This window comes from Cajanus cajan, chromosome 4, assembly GCF_000230855.2.
Source record: "Cajanus cajan strain Asha chromosome 4, NIPB_CcT2T_4, whole genome shotgun sequence".
Classification (NCBI taxonomy): Eukaryota; Viridiplantae; Streptophyta; class Magnoliopsida; order Fabales; family Fabaceae; genus Cajanus; species Cajanus cajan.
Genome location: NC_138520.1, coordinates 71,408,213 through 71,428,089, shown reverse-complemented (window position 1 = coordinate 71,428,089; position 19,877 = coordinate 71,408,213). Strand labels below are relative to the sequence as shown.

Here is a 19,877-nt window from a genome sequence, read left to right as displayed (position 1 = left end):
GATAAATTGTTTTAAAAAGATATTAAAATTTAATTAATAAATAATTATGATAAATAAAAATTAAATTAGATAAAATATTTTAAAAAATCTAAAAAATCTTGTTAAATATAAAAACGCTATTGAACTAAATAAAAGATTGTACTTAAAATATAAGAATTTAAACATCCCTCACTCTAAAACAAGCAAATCTAAAATATAATTGTCAGAGTATTTTTTTTTTTCAATTACAAACAAATCTAAAGTATAGTTGTCAGAGTATTTATTTTCAAATGGAAATTATTCCCTTTGAAAAACTGCACAATTGTAAACCTGTGGTGTGGTCCATAAGTAAAGAAGTCGATGTCCTTTTTCTTTTCCTAATCCATAAGAACTCAACCTCCTATCTACTTCCCCTTTAATTCCATAAGTTCTACCATGTACTTTGAGTTTCAATGTTCCACAAACACAACCCAAAAGACCTACCCCATTTATGTTCTTCCTACCCCCTCTACCTTTCCACCAATCCAATGCATCACACTTTAGTGAGGCACTCAAGTCAATTACATGAATAATATATACATATAGTTGCAACAGTTAAAAGTTCAACGGCTCAAAACCTTGCTTTCCATCCAACAAATCAAACAAAGTCATAATTTAGAAATAAGTGGAAGCAATGACATAGATAGAGTAAACAAGACTCAGAAACCACATTCTTCAAGACAAGACTACAAACAAAACGGCTTTTCGAAACTGTGCTGCCTAACTAAGTGCTTCTTTTTTTTAAGTACATTTTTGTAGCTTTGTCAGGACACACTAGACTAAAATATTTTAAGATTCTAAAGATTCTTGGCTGCTTTATATTTTGTGGTGGTAGGAGGACAAGTATTTTACAATCATTGTGTGCTTCTTTTTTCCACCCTGTATAATAATAATGACAAGTTGTTTTCATATGCAAAATCTTTTATTTTCTTCATTGAATCATGCATTCTTAGCCGAAAAGAAAACCCAAAAAGTATTTTTCTTATTGGCAAAGTCATACTCTGATTATCCTTTTTCCTGATCTGACAAATTTTCCACGTTTTCCAGTAATTACATAGGGAATAATGGGAGGAAGCTTATAATTTATGTTTCTCTTTTATACACGTACACCTGTGTGAGTTAAAATGATTTTTTTTTTGTCATTTTTGTAATTTTGCTTAATACCTTTTCATTGAATTAAAAATTTAGATGATATATAATCATGTCATTAGTTCAAGTAATACTAATCTATCTTGTGAAAGGTGATTGAGTTTGAGTTTTGAGATGAGTAAGTATGGTGGATCAAATAAAGATGTGTGTGTGCATGGGAAGAGGGGTTTGGGTTTTGAGACAAGGCAGTGAGGCTAAGGAATTTGAAAAAAAAGAAAAGAAAGAAAGATAGGATTGGAGTTTTTATTATTATTTATAATTATGTTATTGGTAATTTGATATGAAACATCTAATGATTTTTTCAATAACTAATTTAATTGACCACATAGAATTGGAATTTTGAGATAAAAGAAGAGAAATATCATGAAAAAAGAGGGGGATTGATGTTTTGAGATAGAGGAATATAATGAAGGAGAGTGGGATTGATGTTTTGAGATAGAAAAATGTAGTGAAGGAGAGTGATTGATAGATAGGAGAGATTGAATAATTTTTTTAATCTAAAATAATTTGACATGATTAAATGATTAAATTTTATTTGATAGAAATTATATAGACTATGCATATTGTTTACGGTGGATTTCGTTTTATGGATCTTTTTATTCGAACTAGCACGATTTCACGTTTCAATTTATGCGTGTTCGTGACATGACAGAATTGAAGACTTTCAGTGAAAAAATAAAATCGTACAAGTAAGAAATAGAGTTTTCATTAAATGGTAACAGAATTACAATTCGTAAGGATAACGAAACGTGTTTAGAATGACTACACTACACTAGACTAGATTATGCTATGCTACGCTATGCTATGCTACTCCTAAAAAAGGAAAAAGAAAGGTGGTCGAGAAATTGTATCCAAAGCTGTCTCGTACGCACAGTATGCCTTATGCACAGGCTGCGAAGTGCATGTGAGGTATTGTGGGAATTAGATTTTCGACCCCCTGCTACGAGCATGGCTCGTTTAATTTATAGACAAAGATTTGGGAAAGGTAACTGTTTCTGACGTGCCCCGGAAGTGCATAATCGTTCTAAACTTCCACCTCGACCTCGTGGCTTATTCCCGGGCACGTCTTTGGATAACTCTTGGAACTGCTCATTAACTTCCCCAAACCGTTCTGCAGCCTTTGACACTTATCCCATGATTTACTTCAACCGCTCTTAAATCGTGTCTCCTTTAAGTTCTTCATTCCGAGAGGTTGCGAAGTGTGTTCGTGTATGTCCGGATTCTTGGGATTTCGAGTAACCAACGAAAAATATACTACTCGAGTGTTTCCTGATTTTTCTTGTACTTTGAGAGGTTGCGAGGCTGTGAGCCTTTCTCCTGAGCAGCGTCCTTCCTAGTTCAATGATTTCGAGAGTTTCACGAAAAGTGTCTTCGTGTCCTTCCTAGTTCAATGATTTCGAGAGTTTCACGAAAAGTGTCTTCGTATATCTCTTGATTCTATTCAGGCTTCGTATGCCTTCTTCAAAAACTTCTTTGCCATTTTCCGATCACCTAGGATTTTTGAGCACCTCTGTATTTCGAGTGCCTCCGAATTCATTTTCCGGTACCAACAAATGCCCCCCTGGAAAACATTTGTTTCGAAGTAACTGAGAAAGAATGTTTTTCAACGCCTCAACTCTCTTTCTCTGATAAGACCCTAGAGCATTGTACTCTTCGCGAGAATTAAATGCCCCTGACATCTTTTAATTCTGAATTTCTCCTTTTCGTACCTGCTGCTCCATTTTCTCGGGATGTTATCGAAATTCGTGAATCAACTTCTCCTGAACGTCCTGAGGTATGTTTTGTTGACTTTCGATTTTCTTCGAGCCTTCTCAACTTTTATAATTTTTCATAATTTCAGACTCCTCGAAAGCCTTAGCTGCTGATCTATCAAACACAACGCTACATCTCGGATAAAGCATACCTTCCCGATCATCATCTTTCTTCCTCGAAAGAAAATCGAGCAAACTGTCCCTCTCTTTCAGATACATAGGTTCCTACTCTTTCGCGAACTCATCTAAGAGCTCTTCTAGTTTTTCATCCGTAATAAGTTCGACAACTTCCTCTTCGTTCGCAACCAGGTCAACCATATCGATTTCACGCACATTACATTGATCCCCATAGGGAGAGGTTCCACATATCCTACTTGTGCAACGAATGGATCAGTATCAATTTTCATTTTCTTCTCCTCGAAAGCCAAGCGACCATCAGTAATCGCTTTCTCGACCATATCCCTGAAACGTACACAATTGTTAGTCCAATGACCATACATGTTGTGTTGTGATACAATTTTTTTTTGTTCAAAAGGAGGAATTTTATGATTTTCTGGAAGTATGATTTGCTTATCTTTTAGGGAAATATCGAATATTCTATCGACTTTTGTTATATCGAAACTATATTTTCTATTTGATTCGGCCTCTATATCATTTTCCCCAGGTTTTAATAATTGGCATTGATAGGTTGGCCCAGGTTACAATTCGGCTAAGTTCACTTCCATTTCTTCATTTAGAGATTCGAAATTATCATCGTTAACGTCCATATTGTCTAAATATGCTACTTTTTCTCTTCGAACAAACTTGTCAATTTTCTCAACCTTTCTTTCTCTGCTCGAATTTGTTCAATTCGTCTCACTTTCTCTGCTAGTTGAGCCATATCTCTCAATTGTTCATTTATAAGTTTCTTTCGAATCGAAAAATCTAACCCAGTGGCGGCAATTTTTACCAACTCATGCTCAGGAATATTCGTGTAACATCGAGACTTTAGTTTCCTAAATCTATTCAAATATTCGTCCAATGTCTCATGATGTTGCCTCTTCATATTCATCAAATCAACTATGCTCACCTTGATTTCCTCTCGAAAAAAGTTTTCGTGGAAACTCCTTTCCAATTGTGCCCAAGTAATAATCGAATTAGATGGCAAAGTCGTAAACCACGTAAAAGCATGTTTGGTTAGTGAACTTGGAAAATATTTCATTTTCAAATATTCATCACCCACTAGGTCTCCACACTCGACTAGATATCTGGCTATGTGTTCTACGGTGGATTCACCTAACTCTCCTGCGAATTTTGAGAATTTCGGGACTTTCATCCCCCTGGGTAGCTCAGATTGGGTAATATAGTCAGGAAAGGCAGATACAAAGTAAGGGTGCTCATTTCGCCCCGTTTCAAATCCGTGCTTATTCAGTACCTTCTCGACTATATGATCCAAATTTTCCTCGACATTTCTCAGAGGTCCCCCTTGATTGAGATTGATACGATTTCTAATTTCTCGAATATTCATCTCATTGATGGTTGGATTTTCGAGGCCGTTCAGATTTACACTCGTATCTCTCGAGAGTCGATTATCATTAATTTTATCTCCTATTTTGCTCATCAGCTCGTATAGGGGTGTGAGTATGTTGTGCATTTGTGTAGACAACAAATTTACCATATCGTGGTTACTATGATCCATTTGTTGTCGAAGGGCTATCATGGTTTCATTGCTTATACCCGTGGGTATATAATTACTTTGTCGAACCAATGACCCTTCTTGGCTTGTGCCAACATGCTGGTGAGGATCGTGCATGATAAAGCTCATCCCATTTGGGACTGCATTATACCCATATGATGATATTTGCATTTGAGGATTGTGCCCAGAATATGGTATTGGCATTTCTACGCTTATGGGCTAGGTACTTCTCCAATTCGGAGGCATTCCCCATGGATGTTCGCGGGTAGCGTTCACCATTTCTTGCGACGCATTCAGAAATCCTGCGGAGTTCGGAATATTTACAGGAGGTGGAGACATTGCCCCTCTGGCTTCATTTGGCACATTTTCTTGATTTGTATTCCGATTTTCTCCATTACCCTGTTCTTCATTAAGCGCATCTCTTCTGCTGGATGTAGACATAGTTGTCCCACTTCTAAGTCTCATAAAAATAGAAGCACACACAAAACTAGTTCAATTAGTTCAATGAAGTTCACCAAACGAGTCCCACTGGGCGTGCCAATTTGTTTACGGTGGATTTCGTTTTATGGATCCTTTTTATTCGAACTAGCACGATTTCACGTTTCAATTTATGCGTGTTCGTGACATGACAGAATTGAAGACTTTCAGTGAAAAAATAAAATCGTACAAGTAAGAAATAGAGTTTTCATTAAATGGTAACAGAATTACAATTCGTAAGGATAACGAAACGTGTTTAGAATGACTACACTACACTAGACTAAATTATGCTATGTTACGCTATGCTATGCTACTCCTAAAAAAGGAAAAAGAAAGGTGGTCGAGAAATCGTACCCAAAGCTGTCTCGTACGCACAATATGCCTTATGCACAGGCTGCGGAGTGCATGTGAGGTATTGTGGGAATTAGATTTTCGACCCCCTGCTACGAGCATGGCTCGTTTAATTTATAGACAAAGATTTGGGAAAGGTAATTGTTTCTTACGTGCCCCGGAAGTGCATAACCGTTCTAAACTTCCACCTCGACCTCGTGGCTTATTCCCGGGCACGTCTTTGGATAACTCTTGGAACTGCTCATTAACTTTCCCAAACCGTTCTGCAACCTTTGACACTTATCCCATGATTTACTTCAACCGCTCTTAAATCGTGTCTCCTTTAAGTTCTTCATTCCGAGAGGTTGCGAAGTGTGTTCGTGTATGTCCGGATTCTTGGGATTTCGAGTAACCAACGAAAAATATACTACTCGAGTGTTTCCTGATTTTTCTTGTACTTTGAGAGGTTGCAAGGCTGTGAGCCTTTCTCCTGAGCAGCGTCCTTCCTAGTTCAATGATTTCGAGAGTTTCACGAAAAGTGTCTTCGTGTCCTTCCTAGTTCAATGATTTCGATAGTTTCACGAAAAGTGTCTTTGTATATCTCTTGATTCTATTCAGGCTTCGTATGCCTTCTTCAGAAACTTCTTTGCTATTTTCCAATCACCTAGGATTTTTGAGCACCTCTGTATTTCGAGTACCTCCGAATTCATTTTCCGGTACCAACACATATCTTATTTTCTATAAAAATAATATAAATATCAAATATTTCAAGTCAACAAAACAATTTTATTTTTATCACATCTAGGTTTTGTTTGTAGTTCTTTATTTATTTATTTTGTAAAGGCCAAATATTTTTTTTCTAAATACAATTTTGTTCAAGTTGAATATATAAGTGACACAATTCTCATTCTAATTATTTAATATAAATATATAAACAAGCCTCCAATCAAGAGGCTCTAATTTAACTTATTTACATGTGTGTAAGAGTTATTATAAACTCTTTAATATCGAATTTAATTGCTACATATTAAAAAGATGAAAACTAATTAAATCGACATTTGATAGTTATATCACTTTATTTATGAGGCATTTCAAGAAACAAATATCATGAATAAATCTCACTCACACATTTGGACATGGTCTTATGATAGGTAAAGCGTCATTTCAAACAAAGGATCATTACAAGATTTTTGTGTTACATAAGATAGCTGAAATATGCACCAGTTAATTATGGTACAATGTCCTATCCTATCAACCTACCCCGCTAAGATGTCCAATTTTCTTTCTTTCTGTTTTTGGTCAATGAATTATAAATGTCCATTTTTTTTCTTGTGACAGACATTTGCATTAACGATATAAAAAACGAAAACAGGTATGTTGTAAACTACTAATGAAATGATGCATAGTTGCATACAATACAAGAATTTTTTACTGAAATAATTTTTTTTACCAAAACAGCACCTGTTTCAATTTATTTACCGAAGTAGCACTTTTTACTGTTTATATTCAGAATTCGATTTTTCGGGAACTGAATTTTGAACTTCAATTTTTTTTCTCTCAGAATTTGGTTACCGGAGAACCGAATTCTGAGTAGTGTTTAATTTTTTTTTTCTTTTCTGTTTACAGTTCAGGTTGTGTGTTAATGTTGCAACTGGAACGGCCCGTTCTCCAAGCATAACGGGCCATTTTGCTTGCACGCGTAGTCTGTTAATTTTGAAACTGGAACATCCAAGCAGAACGGTCCGTTTTGATCCATTCGTCATGTGTGTATTTTTGCATCCGGAACGACCCGTTCTAAAAAGAGAACGGGTCGTTCTGCAAGGAGAACAACCCGTTCTAAAAGAAGAACGAGCCGTTCGGGATCCAGTTTTACACCATGCTCAGATCCAAAACTCAAAAAAAAAAAAAATTTAACAGCTCAGAATTCGGTTCTCCGAACGTGAACAGTGAAATGTGCTACTTGGGTAAATAAATTGGTACAAGCGTTTTTTTGGTAAATTTTTTTAAAAATTTCTATTTTAGTGAAAAATTCACAATACCACTGTTGAAATAGAATATACAAAATTTTTAAGTTTTACATTTTTTTTATCGTGATTTTAATTCTTACTTACAAAATAAAAAAGAAAAAAGAAAAGGCTAAAATAAGTGTATTTTTCAATTTAGTTTTTTCAAATAATAACAAGTCAATACAATTACGTTGATTTCGATACATCATTGAGCCATGCGGCACAGTGCCGGAGCCGGAATTCAACAATTCGAACGTTAATCTTCTGTTTACTGTTTCTTTCATTTTCAGGTACGCTTTTTATTTTTTCTTTTTTTTTTTTTTATAATTTTTTTCTCACTTTGTCATTTTGTAGGAGCCTTCTTCCCCTTGGCAACATGTTTACACGATGAATGATTGATTATATGGATGATGCCAAACAAGTGTTATAAAAAAAATAATATCCATTTCTATATATGAATGATGCCAAAGAAGTGATATAACTATTTTACACGAACGTACTTTTAGAGAATTTTCTTTCACAAGATAATTTTTAGGAAATTTTTTTACATTTTATCTAATTTTATTTTTATTTATCATAATTATTTATAAATTCAATTTTGACATTTTAAAATAAATTATCAATAAACAAAAATAATTTTGTATTGCAATATAAATTATTTATCATGAATTTAAAATATAATTTACATGTTTTAAAATATTTATTTATATAAATTTTAAATATAATTATATATTTAAACATGATATTTATTTGTATATGTAATTAGTTTTCTTTATTAGCAAAAAAAAAATAACTTTCATTAATGAAGGCACCAATGATACCTAAACAAATACAAAAAAGGATAAGTCTAAAATATAATCATGTTTCCATGTGGTTAGTTCATATTAAATGTTATATTCATTTAATAGCTAGTAATCACTTGTATACATGTACACACCAAGGAAAAAAAATCATATTAACTATTCCTATTTCTCTATCAATTTCATGTGCCACCTATATTTTCATCGTCCATGAATCATTTTATTATGATCATCATCTGTAATTATTATAAATCACTTTTATAAAAAATTAAAAAAAAAACAGTGTTCCAATAGGCAATCAAATTCGCGTACTAATATAAGTTCATAGACTTGTATCATCCTCGAAAGAGTACAAAAAATTGTTAAATAATTCATACAATCAAGATTACGCATTAAAAAGAAAATTTTCTAAAAGTTTTACTTTCTTAAGTGTTCAACCATTAAATATACAGACATTTTTCACTTTTCAAATACTCCATACCAAGGCATGTGATACAATTCTCTACTTACCGACTTTCAATTTATTAGAGAAAAAAGAAGATTGTTGCACAAAAATATTCATAGATAGTGTTAATATTAACATGATTATAATCTAACTAAAGCAAATATTTGTTCTAACACTATGTAATTTTTACACTATTATAAATTTTAATTATATAATAAATAATTAATTTATGCATTGCATAAATTAAAATAGTTAACAAAATAAAAGAAAACAAAATATAACAATATTTATTATTATTCTTACAATTAAAGTTTTTTATGAAAAAAAAAATGAAATATATTAAATATTCAATAATTAATATCTCCAAGTGGGTAAATCAACTAGTACAAAACTAGCTTATTTTAGCTAATAGTTTTAATATGCATCATCAATATGAAAATGTACGCTGTCAAGGCATCAATTAATAAAAACTCGTCTTTCATATAATTAATAATACAGTTATTATAAAAATTAATAATTTGATTCGTAAATAGTTGAGGTTATAAAAAAAAATCTTTAAAACGTTGGTACATTTATTATATTGGTCCCTTTTAAAGAAAACTTATCAAATTGTATTTATAAAAAAATTATGAAAATGAAATTAAGAATCTTTTTTTTCAAGTTAAAAAATCATCATGTGCGTCTTAATTTTTAGAAAGTTAGACAAAAGAGTTTTTTTTAATAATATTAAGCTATAAATTAGTTTTAATTTTAAAAACTCAATTTTTTTAATGCTTTATTTATTTTCTTCTATAAATATTTATAATGAAATTTATTTGTACATACAATTTTTTTTTTTGATAAAGATAGAAAATATTATAAAAATGGTCGCAATGAGAATTGAACTTAGGTCTTTATACTTCTAGTTCTAATTACTTTAACCCCTTCTTACCCAATCACTAGACTAACTCGAGTAGTCATATATACAAGTTAGTTAATAACTTAAAATATAAATAAGTAAAATTTTTATTATAATGAGAATATTAAAATATGAATATAAAACATTATGTATAGTATTTCAACTTCCACCAAACTAATTTTAAAAACTTTATCATCCTTGATAAATGTACTTAACCTATATACAAATAGGTCAAACAAAACAGTTCTCTAAGTAATGTACCTATAGTATTCAATAACAAGAATGTAATTCCAAATGTTACTATAATATTTTCTTTGTCAAGTTGATTAATTATTAAATAGACAAAATATTAAATACTACAGCACTTCTCTTATTTAAATATTTGGACACTATTAAAAGTTATTTAAAAGAAATAGAAAGAGAATATAACGTTCCTCTTATCTGTTATAAAGTATTATTGTATCAGAAACAAAACAAAAAAAACGACATACAGAACCCACAAGAAAACTTTCCTCAACACTCTTTGCTGGCTTCACCACTCAAACTTTTCTTTTCTTTCTCTCTCTTTCTCGAACACTTTCTCTATTGATCCCATTCTCTCTTACAACCCCACATTTTCTTTGCTCTTTATTCTTCAGTTTCTTTCAAAACTTTCATCTTTTCTCTCTTCACTGCATTCCCGCCGCCGGAAAGATCCAATCTTTTCTTACTTTCCCGGCGAAACAAATGCGACCCACTTTCTAGAACCTTGCCTTGTGCCGGAAAGTTCACTCCTTTCTTACTTTTCCGGCGACCCGTTAACCTCTACGCTCCGCAACAATGTCAATCTTCGACGGGGCTTTCATGAACACGCAACTCTCCAAACGCACTTGGATCTTCGGTCTCCGTCTCTGGGTCGTGATCGGAATTCTCATCGGCGTTTTCATCGTCTTCACTCTCTTCCTCATCTCGCTCTGCCTCGTCTCCCGCCGGAGCCGCCGCCGCCGGAGCTCCGGCGGGTACAAGGTCGCCGGAGCCCTCGACGCGTCGAAGGAAATCCACACGATCGTGCACCTTCCTGGCGCGCACATGCTCCGACCGCCGGCGCCGGCGAAGGTGCCGGAGATCCACGTGGAGATGGGGAAGGCGGAGCACCGGGTGGTGGTGCAGTGTGATAGGGTTTCGAGTGAAGAGAGCAAGGGAACGGTGGGGAGTGGGTATGAAACGACGTCGTCGTTTGGAAGTGGGAGTGTTGGTGGGCTTGGGCTTGGGCTTGGGCCTGGGTCTGGGCCCGAGGTTTCGCATCTTGGGTGGGGGAGGTGGTACACTCTGAGGGAGCTTGAGGATGCCACTGGAGGGTTGTGTCCTGAAAATGTTGTTGGTGAAGGTGGCTATGGCATTGTGTATCATGGGGTCCTCACTGATGGTACCAAAATTGCTGTCAAGAACCTCTTGAATAACAAGTATGTCTTTTACTTGGTTTCATTTCTATGAAAATCTTTTTACTTTCAACTAATTAAAAATCATGATAAGTATGTCATATAAGGTACTTATTGGAAAAATTAACAGACTTATCATACATGTTGAATGTTAGGTTGTGATTATGTGACACTGTGAATTAATTAGCAACCATCATTGCATAACTTGTAAGGTAGTTATTGTACATGATATTGTATGATTGGATGACAGTGTAAAAGGCTTTTACTCTGCAAGTGTATGACTGTATGTATTAGTTATTCTGACAAGTGAGCTCTGCTTGCATTCCATCTTATTTAGTCTTTGTTGCAAGTTTGATGCTTTGTTTGGATTTTGGAATGGTCTTTAGAAATCTCAAGAAAAATGAATTTCCTGGGGAGTTTGTATCCTTCTCTGCTCTTGATGTTGTGTCATGTGTGTTCAAATGTTATTTTCGTTCAGGTGACATGTAATTTCAACCTTGTATAGACCGGCTTTTCTTAATTTGGCTCACAGATGATGAAATTTTCGTTTATGGTTTTTTAACCTTGTATTGCCCGTTGATATTGTGAATCTGGGGAAGGACAAAAGCAAATGATTTGTTTCTTGTCTTGTCCTATTTGGTTGCAAACAAGTTTAATATAATTTTCGCTGGAAATACTATTTATAAATATTCAATTGCCTCTATTATAATTGAAATGATTTAGACATGTTGTTCGTTATTCTCTTCAATGATTGTCCTGGTGGCAACCAACCATATTTATCCTGGGCTGTGATGTAAGCTTTTGGTTGTAGGCCAGCGTTTGCTTCTTTTACTTTAACTAGTGTTTCTACTTTTTAGCTTTTTTTTTGTGTCATCCATATCTGGTATTGTTGGAGGTTGTCCTTTAAGTGAGTCACTCGTGTGAAGAAAAGAATCATTTTTCTTTTAATCTCCTTGTTCTTCTACTACTGAATTGATAATATTTCATTTATCTGAAATTTTTCACTCTTATTTATATCTTTTGATTTTCCTGTCTCTTTCTCTTAGAAATAAGTACTTCATGTTTAACTTCTTTTCAGGGGCCAAGCTGAGAAAGAATTTAAGGTAGAGGTTGAAGCAATTGGTCGAGTGCGACACAAAAATCTGGTTAGGTTGCTTGGTTACTGTGTTGAGGGAGCCTACAGGTGTTGATAACTTCTCTTAAAAGTTAAAAATAAAATAATTGATGCTACCAATTTTGTTTGGTTTGTTGAAATGTTGATTTGAAGTATGATTTTCTTTCACAGAATGCTTGTGTATGAATACGTAGACAATGGCAATCTAGAACAATGGCTGCATGGGGATGTTGGAGCTGTAAGCCCTTTGACATGGAATATACGCATGAATGTTATATTGGGAACTGCAAGAGGGTACCATATTTTGTTATTAATCTGCGTACGTTGGCATCCATGATGATGTAAGAATGTTTTGATCACTGTGCATTTTGTTTATCTTTTCAGATTGGCCTATCTTCATGAGGGTCTTGAACCGAAAGTTGTCCACCGAGATGTTAAATCAAGCAACATTCTCCTTGATCGCCAATGGAACTCCAAGGTTTCTGATTTTGGGCTTGCTAAGCTTTTGTGTTCTGAGAATAGTTATGTCACAACTCGAGTGATGGGGACATTTGGGTTAGTATGACTAAACCAAGCATTTTCCTATCTTTCTGACCAAATTATAGTTAGTTTCAGTTCCTGTACAATTGCAATGTGTTATTAGTCACAAATTTTCGAAGGTCAAAAGATAGTGATTCTCTCACTTTTCTTTCTGCAGTTATGTTGCACCAGAATATGCCTGCACTGGAATGCTTACTGAGAAGAGTGATATCTATAGCTTTGGGATACTTATTATGGAGATAATTACCGGAAGAAGTCCTGTTGATTATAGTAGACCACAAGGAGAGGTTAGAGGCCATCACCAATAAGAGACAACAGTTAACAGATAGTTCCTTATCTTTTTTGGGCTAACTATGCTTGTTGGAACAATTACAGGTCAATTTAATAGATTGGTTGAAGACTATGGTTGGGAATCGAAAATCCGAGGAAGTAGTTGATCCTAAGCTTCCTGAGATGCCATCTTCAAAGGCTCTAAAACGTGCACTGTTGATCGCTCTAAGGTGTGTCGATCCCGATGCAACAAAGAGGCCAAAAATGGGACATGTGATCCACATGCTTGAGGCAGACGACCTGCTATTCCACAATGTATATTCTTTTTACCTTCATAAACTTTACATCATACTTGATTCAACTAAAAGCAACCAATATCATTCAACATTGCTGTAATCTGATACTCAGTTAAACCTCTTTTAATTTCCTATCTGTAGGAACACAGAACTGAGGGAGAGTCTTCCCGTTCTCATCGAGATTATCAACTTGAGCATAAGGACTCCAAGTTAGATAAGAGAACGGATGGAGGTGTCATTGATCAAAGTGAAGATGCTAGTAGTAGAAATCATCATCAGCCCACTAGATGGAGATGATAACAGGCTGATAATTAAATTATTTTTTGGTCTCTATTAGTTTGCCAATTCTTAGTATGTCTAGCTTAATTTAAAAAAATGAAAGCAGTATCCTTTTTTCTTTTATTTATTATATAGTCTTCCACTGTTGTAGCCAACCCCAATTTGGGATTCATATTCAAGTGTATACTCTGATTCGTTATTATAAAAATAAAAATATTTATGACTACCTGTTCACAGGACAATGTTAGATAAGCATTTAAGATAAGGGTACTTCAATAAAATTGAGAAAGTTTCCTTGGCTCATACAATTTGGTTTTTAGTAATTATCTTGGCCCCATCATAAGATGGTTTTGGCATTTTGAGTGGTAATTGGTGGCCACTGTTTAATATGCTCATTGAGAAACAGACCCACCATCCAGGTATCTAGAAAGAAGCAATTAGATTGGACCATCATTGCCAACTCCCCATAGTTGGATGCTTGTGGTAAATGGACCTGTTGGCCGGCGGCTAACCATTATGAAATATCAACTTTTGTCTGCTACTTTTTGTCATTTTGGCTTATAGATTACTCCATTGTGAAAGCAGGCAATGAAATAGTAGTACAAAGGAAGTCTCCAGGTCCAGGGATTTGGTTGTATGCTTCGGCTATGCTATCTAAACCAGTACAAACTTTATCCATAGAAGCTCTTCCTGGACCATTGCATTCTTCTTGTATCACTGCATTCTTCAACTTGTGTTAGTTTATTGTGACCTAGGCTTGTTTAGATAAACTTTTCAAGAAATACTTATACTTTTAGGAGGAGAAAAAAATAAGAAAAATAAAATAAGTTTTTCGATAAACAAAAATTACTTTATACATAAACTAATTTAAAAAGTTGAAGTTAGTTTTAGCTTATGAAAAAAATTATTTTATTTTTTTAACCTAAATTTGTTTCTAAAGATGGATAAATTTATTTCATTTTTCTCTCCTTTAAGTATTTCTTGAGAAGTTTATTCAAATAGGTCTTAAATCTTTTGTTAGAGTATGTGTTGTTCTGCGTCGGACAAGGGTTCAACTCACTAGGCATCCAGTTGTCAACAAACACCAAAAGGGTCAGCATCAACATTGAACAAACCAGCTAGTTGAGTCTCAACCTCAACTCCAGTGACTCAACCGCAATAACCAAGTCCTATGATAGAACCACTTTGAGGCACTAAATATGAATATCTACACCCTTTCCATATATTGATATTCTACAAGTTCATCCATCGAGACTCAAGTGTTGAAGTGTCTTTCAGTGTAAATCTTGTATTTGCCCTTGTTTTGGACCAGTATTTACATTAAACTTCGAAGTACTAACAAATTGAGTAGGCCTTTACAACCTTTGGGGACCTAGCTTGATCACGTGCATATCTGCACTTTAGGGGCCAGATATTGGCTTGGGTCAGGCATAAGAGTAAAGAGATTCTCAGTGTAAACTAATGGACCAAATGCAAAAGAGACCGAAAAATAATATTCTTATACCAAAAAGTGTTAGTAACATATTATTTTAACATATTATTGTTATTATGTTATTTATTATTGGTTAAAATATATTAAAAATTATAAAATTATGAGTGAAACATAATAAAAATTAAGACTTGTATAATGTTATAATTTTTACTAAATTTGGTCAACAAAAAGAATTGGTTGTTATTTTTCTCGTCTTATATTACACTAATCCATTTGCAACAATTGAGTGGTGAGTGGTCATGGTGAGACAATGTGCTTATACTACCCCACCCCTATACATGCCACGTCAGATGCTTCTAGTATTGATAAACTCCCCTATATTCACTTTTTTTGTTTGAAAAACACCTTTTAGATGTTTTGATTTGTCCACATGTTTGCTTTGATTTGGCACAATGCAATCCACCCAAATGGAGAGAGGCTATAGTAGAGAACTGTAGAGTAAACAACAATTTAGAGCCTTAACGAATATCAAACAAAGTCATGATTATATTATTTCCACGTTTGAAATCTTATATAATATTGTTATGTTAATCTTATAACGAACTAATATTGTTAGAATAGTGGATTAAGCCTAACTCAACCCTACAAAACCGGCTTGTAAGGTAAGGGTTGCTTTCCACTTATATACTATTTAATTGCCTAATCTCTAGTCGATGTGGGACTTGGGTTTTTCCCAATACACCCCTTCACGTCCAACACTATTAAGCTTGGTACGTGAATAAATGGTGGGTGGCCCTTCTTAATGATCTAGGATTGGCGGGACTTGGGTTTTTCCCAATACACCCCCTCATGCTTGTGAGGCATGCATCAATGGTGGGTGACCCATTTTTAAAGTAGATCTAATTGGCTCTGATACCATGTTAGAATAGTGGATTAAGCCTAACTCAACCCTACAAAACCGGCTTGTAAGGTAAGGGTTGCTTTCCACTTATATACTATTTAATTGCCTAATCTCTAGTCGATGTGGGACTTGGGTTTTTCCCAATACACCCCTTCACGTCCAACACTATTAAGCTTGGTACGTGAATAAATGGTGGGTGGCCCTTCTTAATGATCTAGGATTGGCGGGACTTGGGTTTTTCCCAATACACCCCCTCATGCTTGTGAGGCATGCATCAATGGTGGGTGGCCCATTTTTAAAGTAGATCTAATTGGCTCTGATACCATGTTAGAATAGTGGATTAAGCCTAACTCAACCCTACAAAACCGGCTTGTAAGGTAAGGGTTGCTTTCCACTTATATACTATTTAATTGCCTAATCTCTAGTCGATGTGGGACTTGGGTTTTTCCCAATAAATATCGTGTTTATTTTTGTTATAAAAACAGTGTTATTCAACAATGGTACGCATTGCTAATCTGAGTATCTGACTTATCCTCGATCTTGATCAGAAAGTTACGTGTAAGATAAAGATATTATTAAATTTAGAATAACATTTCCCAAACTCATACGTCCTGTATATTCGTTTTTCTGTTCTGATGTTTCTTGCTTTGCTTATCATTTACATAACCTTTCCTGCATGAAAAGGGCAACCTAAATCTCGTCGGAAAATTCAACGTCACCAAAATCTCCTAATAAATATTGTTAGCATGGTTTAGAGATAAGCACCGTTATATTTATTTGCTAAATTTAAACTTAGTTTTATTTATGAGAAAATGCCAACTCTTGTTTGAAGTGTTGAAATTTGCTCATTGTAAGGTTGAAGGAGCGTGCACTCATGTCATGCATGTGATGTTTTAATGGATCGTTATGTATTGTCTTGTCTGGTAGGCCAATGTGTTATTGCCTCGAAAAAAAATGTCTTGCTATTAGAAGTGAAAGATTCTTGTACTACCTCTCTCCATATTTATTAATGTTAAGATTATATAAATGGATATGCAAAACAATATTATTAAAACTCTTAAGAAAGTAGATTAAGAGGCTAACTTTATCTTATAAAATCGATTTATAAAGTGAAAATTGTTCCTTACTTATATATATTATTATGACCTTATTATTAGTTTATGTAGGATTTTTAACACACTCCTTTCATGTCGAGGATTGAAAATCTCATACATAAAGTTTGTATGGCCTTATTCTTAGACGATGTGAGATTTCCAACATACCATCTTAAGAAAATAAGTTAAGAAGTTAATTTCATCTTACAAAATCGACTTGTAAAGTGAGAAAATCTCTCACTTATATACATTATTATTGTTCAGATACAAACAATGTCCTACATTGTTAAAATAAGAAGAGAAATAAAAGTTTATAAAACACACATATACTTCAATGATATTGAGAGGCCTTTTGAGTGATAATAAAAGAAAAATCATGAGGACTTAAATTCAAAGTAAACAATATCTAATCATTATAGAGTTATGTATGAAATAACCTTATAAAATAACAAAGTTATAGTTATCCTCTTGATATAAATATAGAGTTAATCACCTATACACTGTCAGTGTAAAGTTTTTTTACACCGGTAACCAATCATATCTTTTAATAGTGTCATGTCAGTTGCTTATTTAATGAAATAATAGTAAAATAAAATAATTTAAAAGATATGATTGGTTGCCAGTGTAAAAAATTTTACATTAGTAGTGTATGGATGATTAACTCATAAATATATCCTCTCAAAAAAGTTAAAAACATAACCCTGACATTTATGACCTTATTTCTAATCGATGTGAGATCTTCAATAATAAAAAAATTATTCTTTTCTTTTTGTTATGGTATGGTGTGAAGTATGTATAATTGAAAACAATAATCGAGACTATAAGTATATATAAGATGAATATTATCCTCATAACATAATTTATCTCAATCCAAGGTCAAAATACATTGTTATGATGATAATTGTTAAATAAAAGTATAAGTTGAAAATAAATGAAAATATTACTAAAAATACATGTTATACAACCAAAGAATTTTCATATACACTTATTTCTACATTGATAAAATATTATTTATTTTGAATTTACATTCTCGTACTTTTATTTTTAGTCACCGTCTAAAAGATATCTTAACAATAAAGACTTTGTGTATATATTTAACATCTTTTTCTAAGTTTATTGAGTGGAAGAACATGTTCGTACACGTGCATATTAGTTGTTCATCATATTCATTAGGCACTAAAGTAGTGGGAATGCCAAAGTGCTCTCCACATTTAAACAAAATCATATAAAGTTCCTTGCAATCAAACATAATTGATCACAACGCACGCGATGCCTTCAAGAAACCACTATTCCAATGTTCATTCATTCATCATCAAAAAAAAAAAAAAAAAAAGAGAAGATAGCATGACGTGTGGTTCATGCTATACATATTGGTAGAAAAGTGATGACTGTCTTTCTTTTGAGCTCTTTTTGTGATGTGGTAATCGACCCTTTTATGGGAAAAGGTTAGTGGTGCATGCGTCGTTCGGTTCAGAACCAGCTATTAAGGCTTATCGTTTAAGCCATACCACGTTTCAAAATATGAGTGATTGTCATATCTTAAATGCTCCAAACTAAGGTACTTTTTTCCTAATCATCTTTGCTTAGAGGCACAGATAAGTAGACAAGACAACCTTGCTAACAGGAGCAAGGAATAATATTTGAAAAACACCCTGTTTGGTAAGGGATCATGTATGTTTTTGTGGACAAAGATTGGTGTTTCAAGGACATGTAGAAAGGGACAGCATTTCCCTAAAAGGGAGTATAACTGTAAATTTCTTATCTTAAATGATAAGAATGTGTCACAAGGAATATTTTAAGAAAAGCTAAAGTAGTTTGAAGATAATGAAATATAAATAGATATATACGTGTACATAAAAATTTAAAAGTAAGTTGATAATTGACTGAAGTGTTTAAAACCGAATCAAATCATTTTAGATAACTGGTCTAATAAAATTGGAAATCAGTTAAACAGAAGAAAAAAAATATATGAAAGTAAGAATATCGATCTCACTTATATAGTTAGTTGATTCGATTTTTGATTGATTCTTATTGCAAAAGGCAAGTATATATTATATTATAACTTAAGCCAAAACTTAATTTATACTATTATAAATTAATTGAAGACAAATCCATTTGCTGCATATATATTCTGAATAATTTTATCTTTGTAACTACTTGTTTATTTACTCTCTCTTTTTACCATTTTTCAAAAATCATATTTACAATTATAAGTATTTAAACTCTTTTTATTAAATATTTATTTTTATTTTTTTAAAATACATGAAAACGTGTAGTATCTTTTTTATATTAATTTTTTGGGTAATCATTTACTATCAGAAATAGTGATTAATCTTTCTTGAAAATTGTGAATGTACACAATACGAATATTCCTATCTTAATATAATTTATTTCATATTCAAGATCAAAATTTGAACATTGAACAACTTGATTAAAAAATACAAACCACTACTATTTGTATCAACCAATAATTTTTTTTTACACTAGTTTGATGATAATAATATGTGACTTTATACGTATGCTTTGTTTAGTAAGCATAAAATGTTGAAGAGACACATGAAAGATACAATAAGTTAAAAACCTCCATTGTTTGGTGAGGAGGAAATGATGAAAAAGTTTTTTTAAAAAAAAATAAGCGAGAGTAGAATATTACATGTACCCCTTTTTTTTGGATAAACACAAATGGTGAAAAAAAATGCATGGAAGATATGAAAACATGAAAACTTCCTTCGTTTGGTGTAGAAGAAATTATGAGAAAGTTTTTAAAAAACATGTGGAACTAGAGCACTATGTGACACTTTATTAGATAAACAAAATGGTGAATAATTAAACTCTGGAAAGAAGAGAAGTTAAAAACTTCCTTTGTTTGGTGCAGAAGAAATGATGAGAAAGTTTTTGAAAACATGTAGGATTAGAACATTACATGTATGCTTTTTTTTTGGTAGCACCAAGTGGTGAAGAAATGTGTGGAAATATGAAAAGTT

General features: G+C 33.2%; 1 protein-coding gene across 1 annotated transcript; it reads left to right on the top strand.

Annotated features, from left to right (window-relative positions):
* Positions 1-10,018: 10,018 nt before the first annotated feature.
* Positions 10,019-13,692, top strand: LOC109802557 (putative serine/threonine-protein kinase At1g01540). Its single transcript, XM_020363960.3, has 7 exons — positions 10,019-10,991; positions 12,046-12,150; positions 12,253-12,375; positions 12,466-12,636; positions 12,779-12,908; positions 12,997-13,206; positions 13,329-13,692. Exons 1-7 carry the CDS (start codon positions 10,369-10,371, stop codon positions 13,482-13,484), a joined length of 1,518 nt encoding a protein of 505 aa, XP_020219549.1. The 5' UTR covers positions 10,019-10,368; the 3' UTR covers positions 13,485-13,692.
* Positions 13,693-19,877: the final 6,185 nt, after the last annotated feature.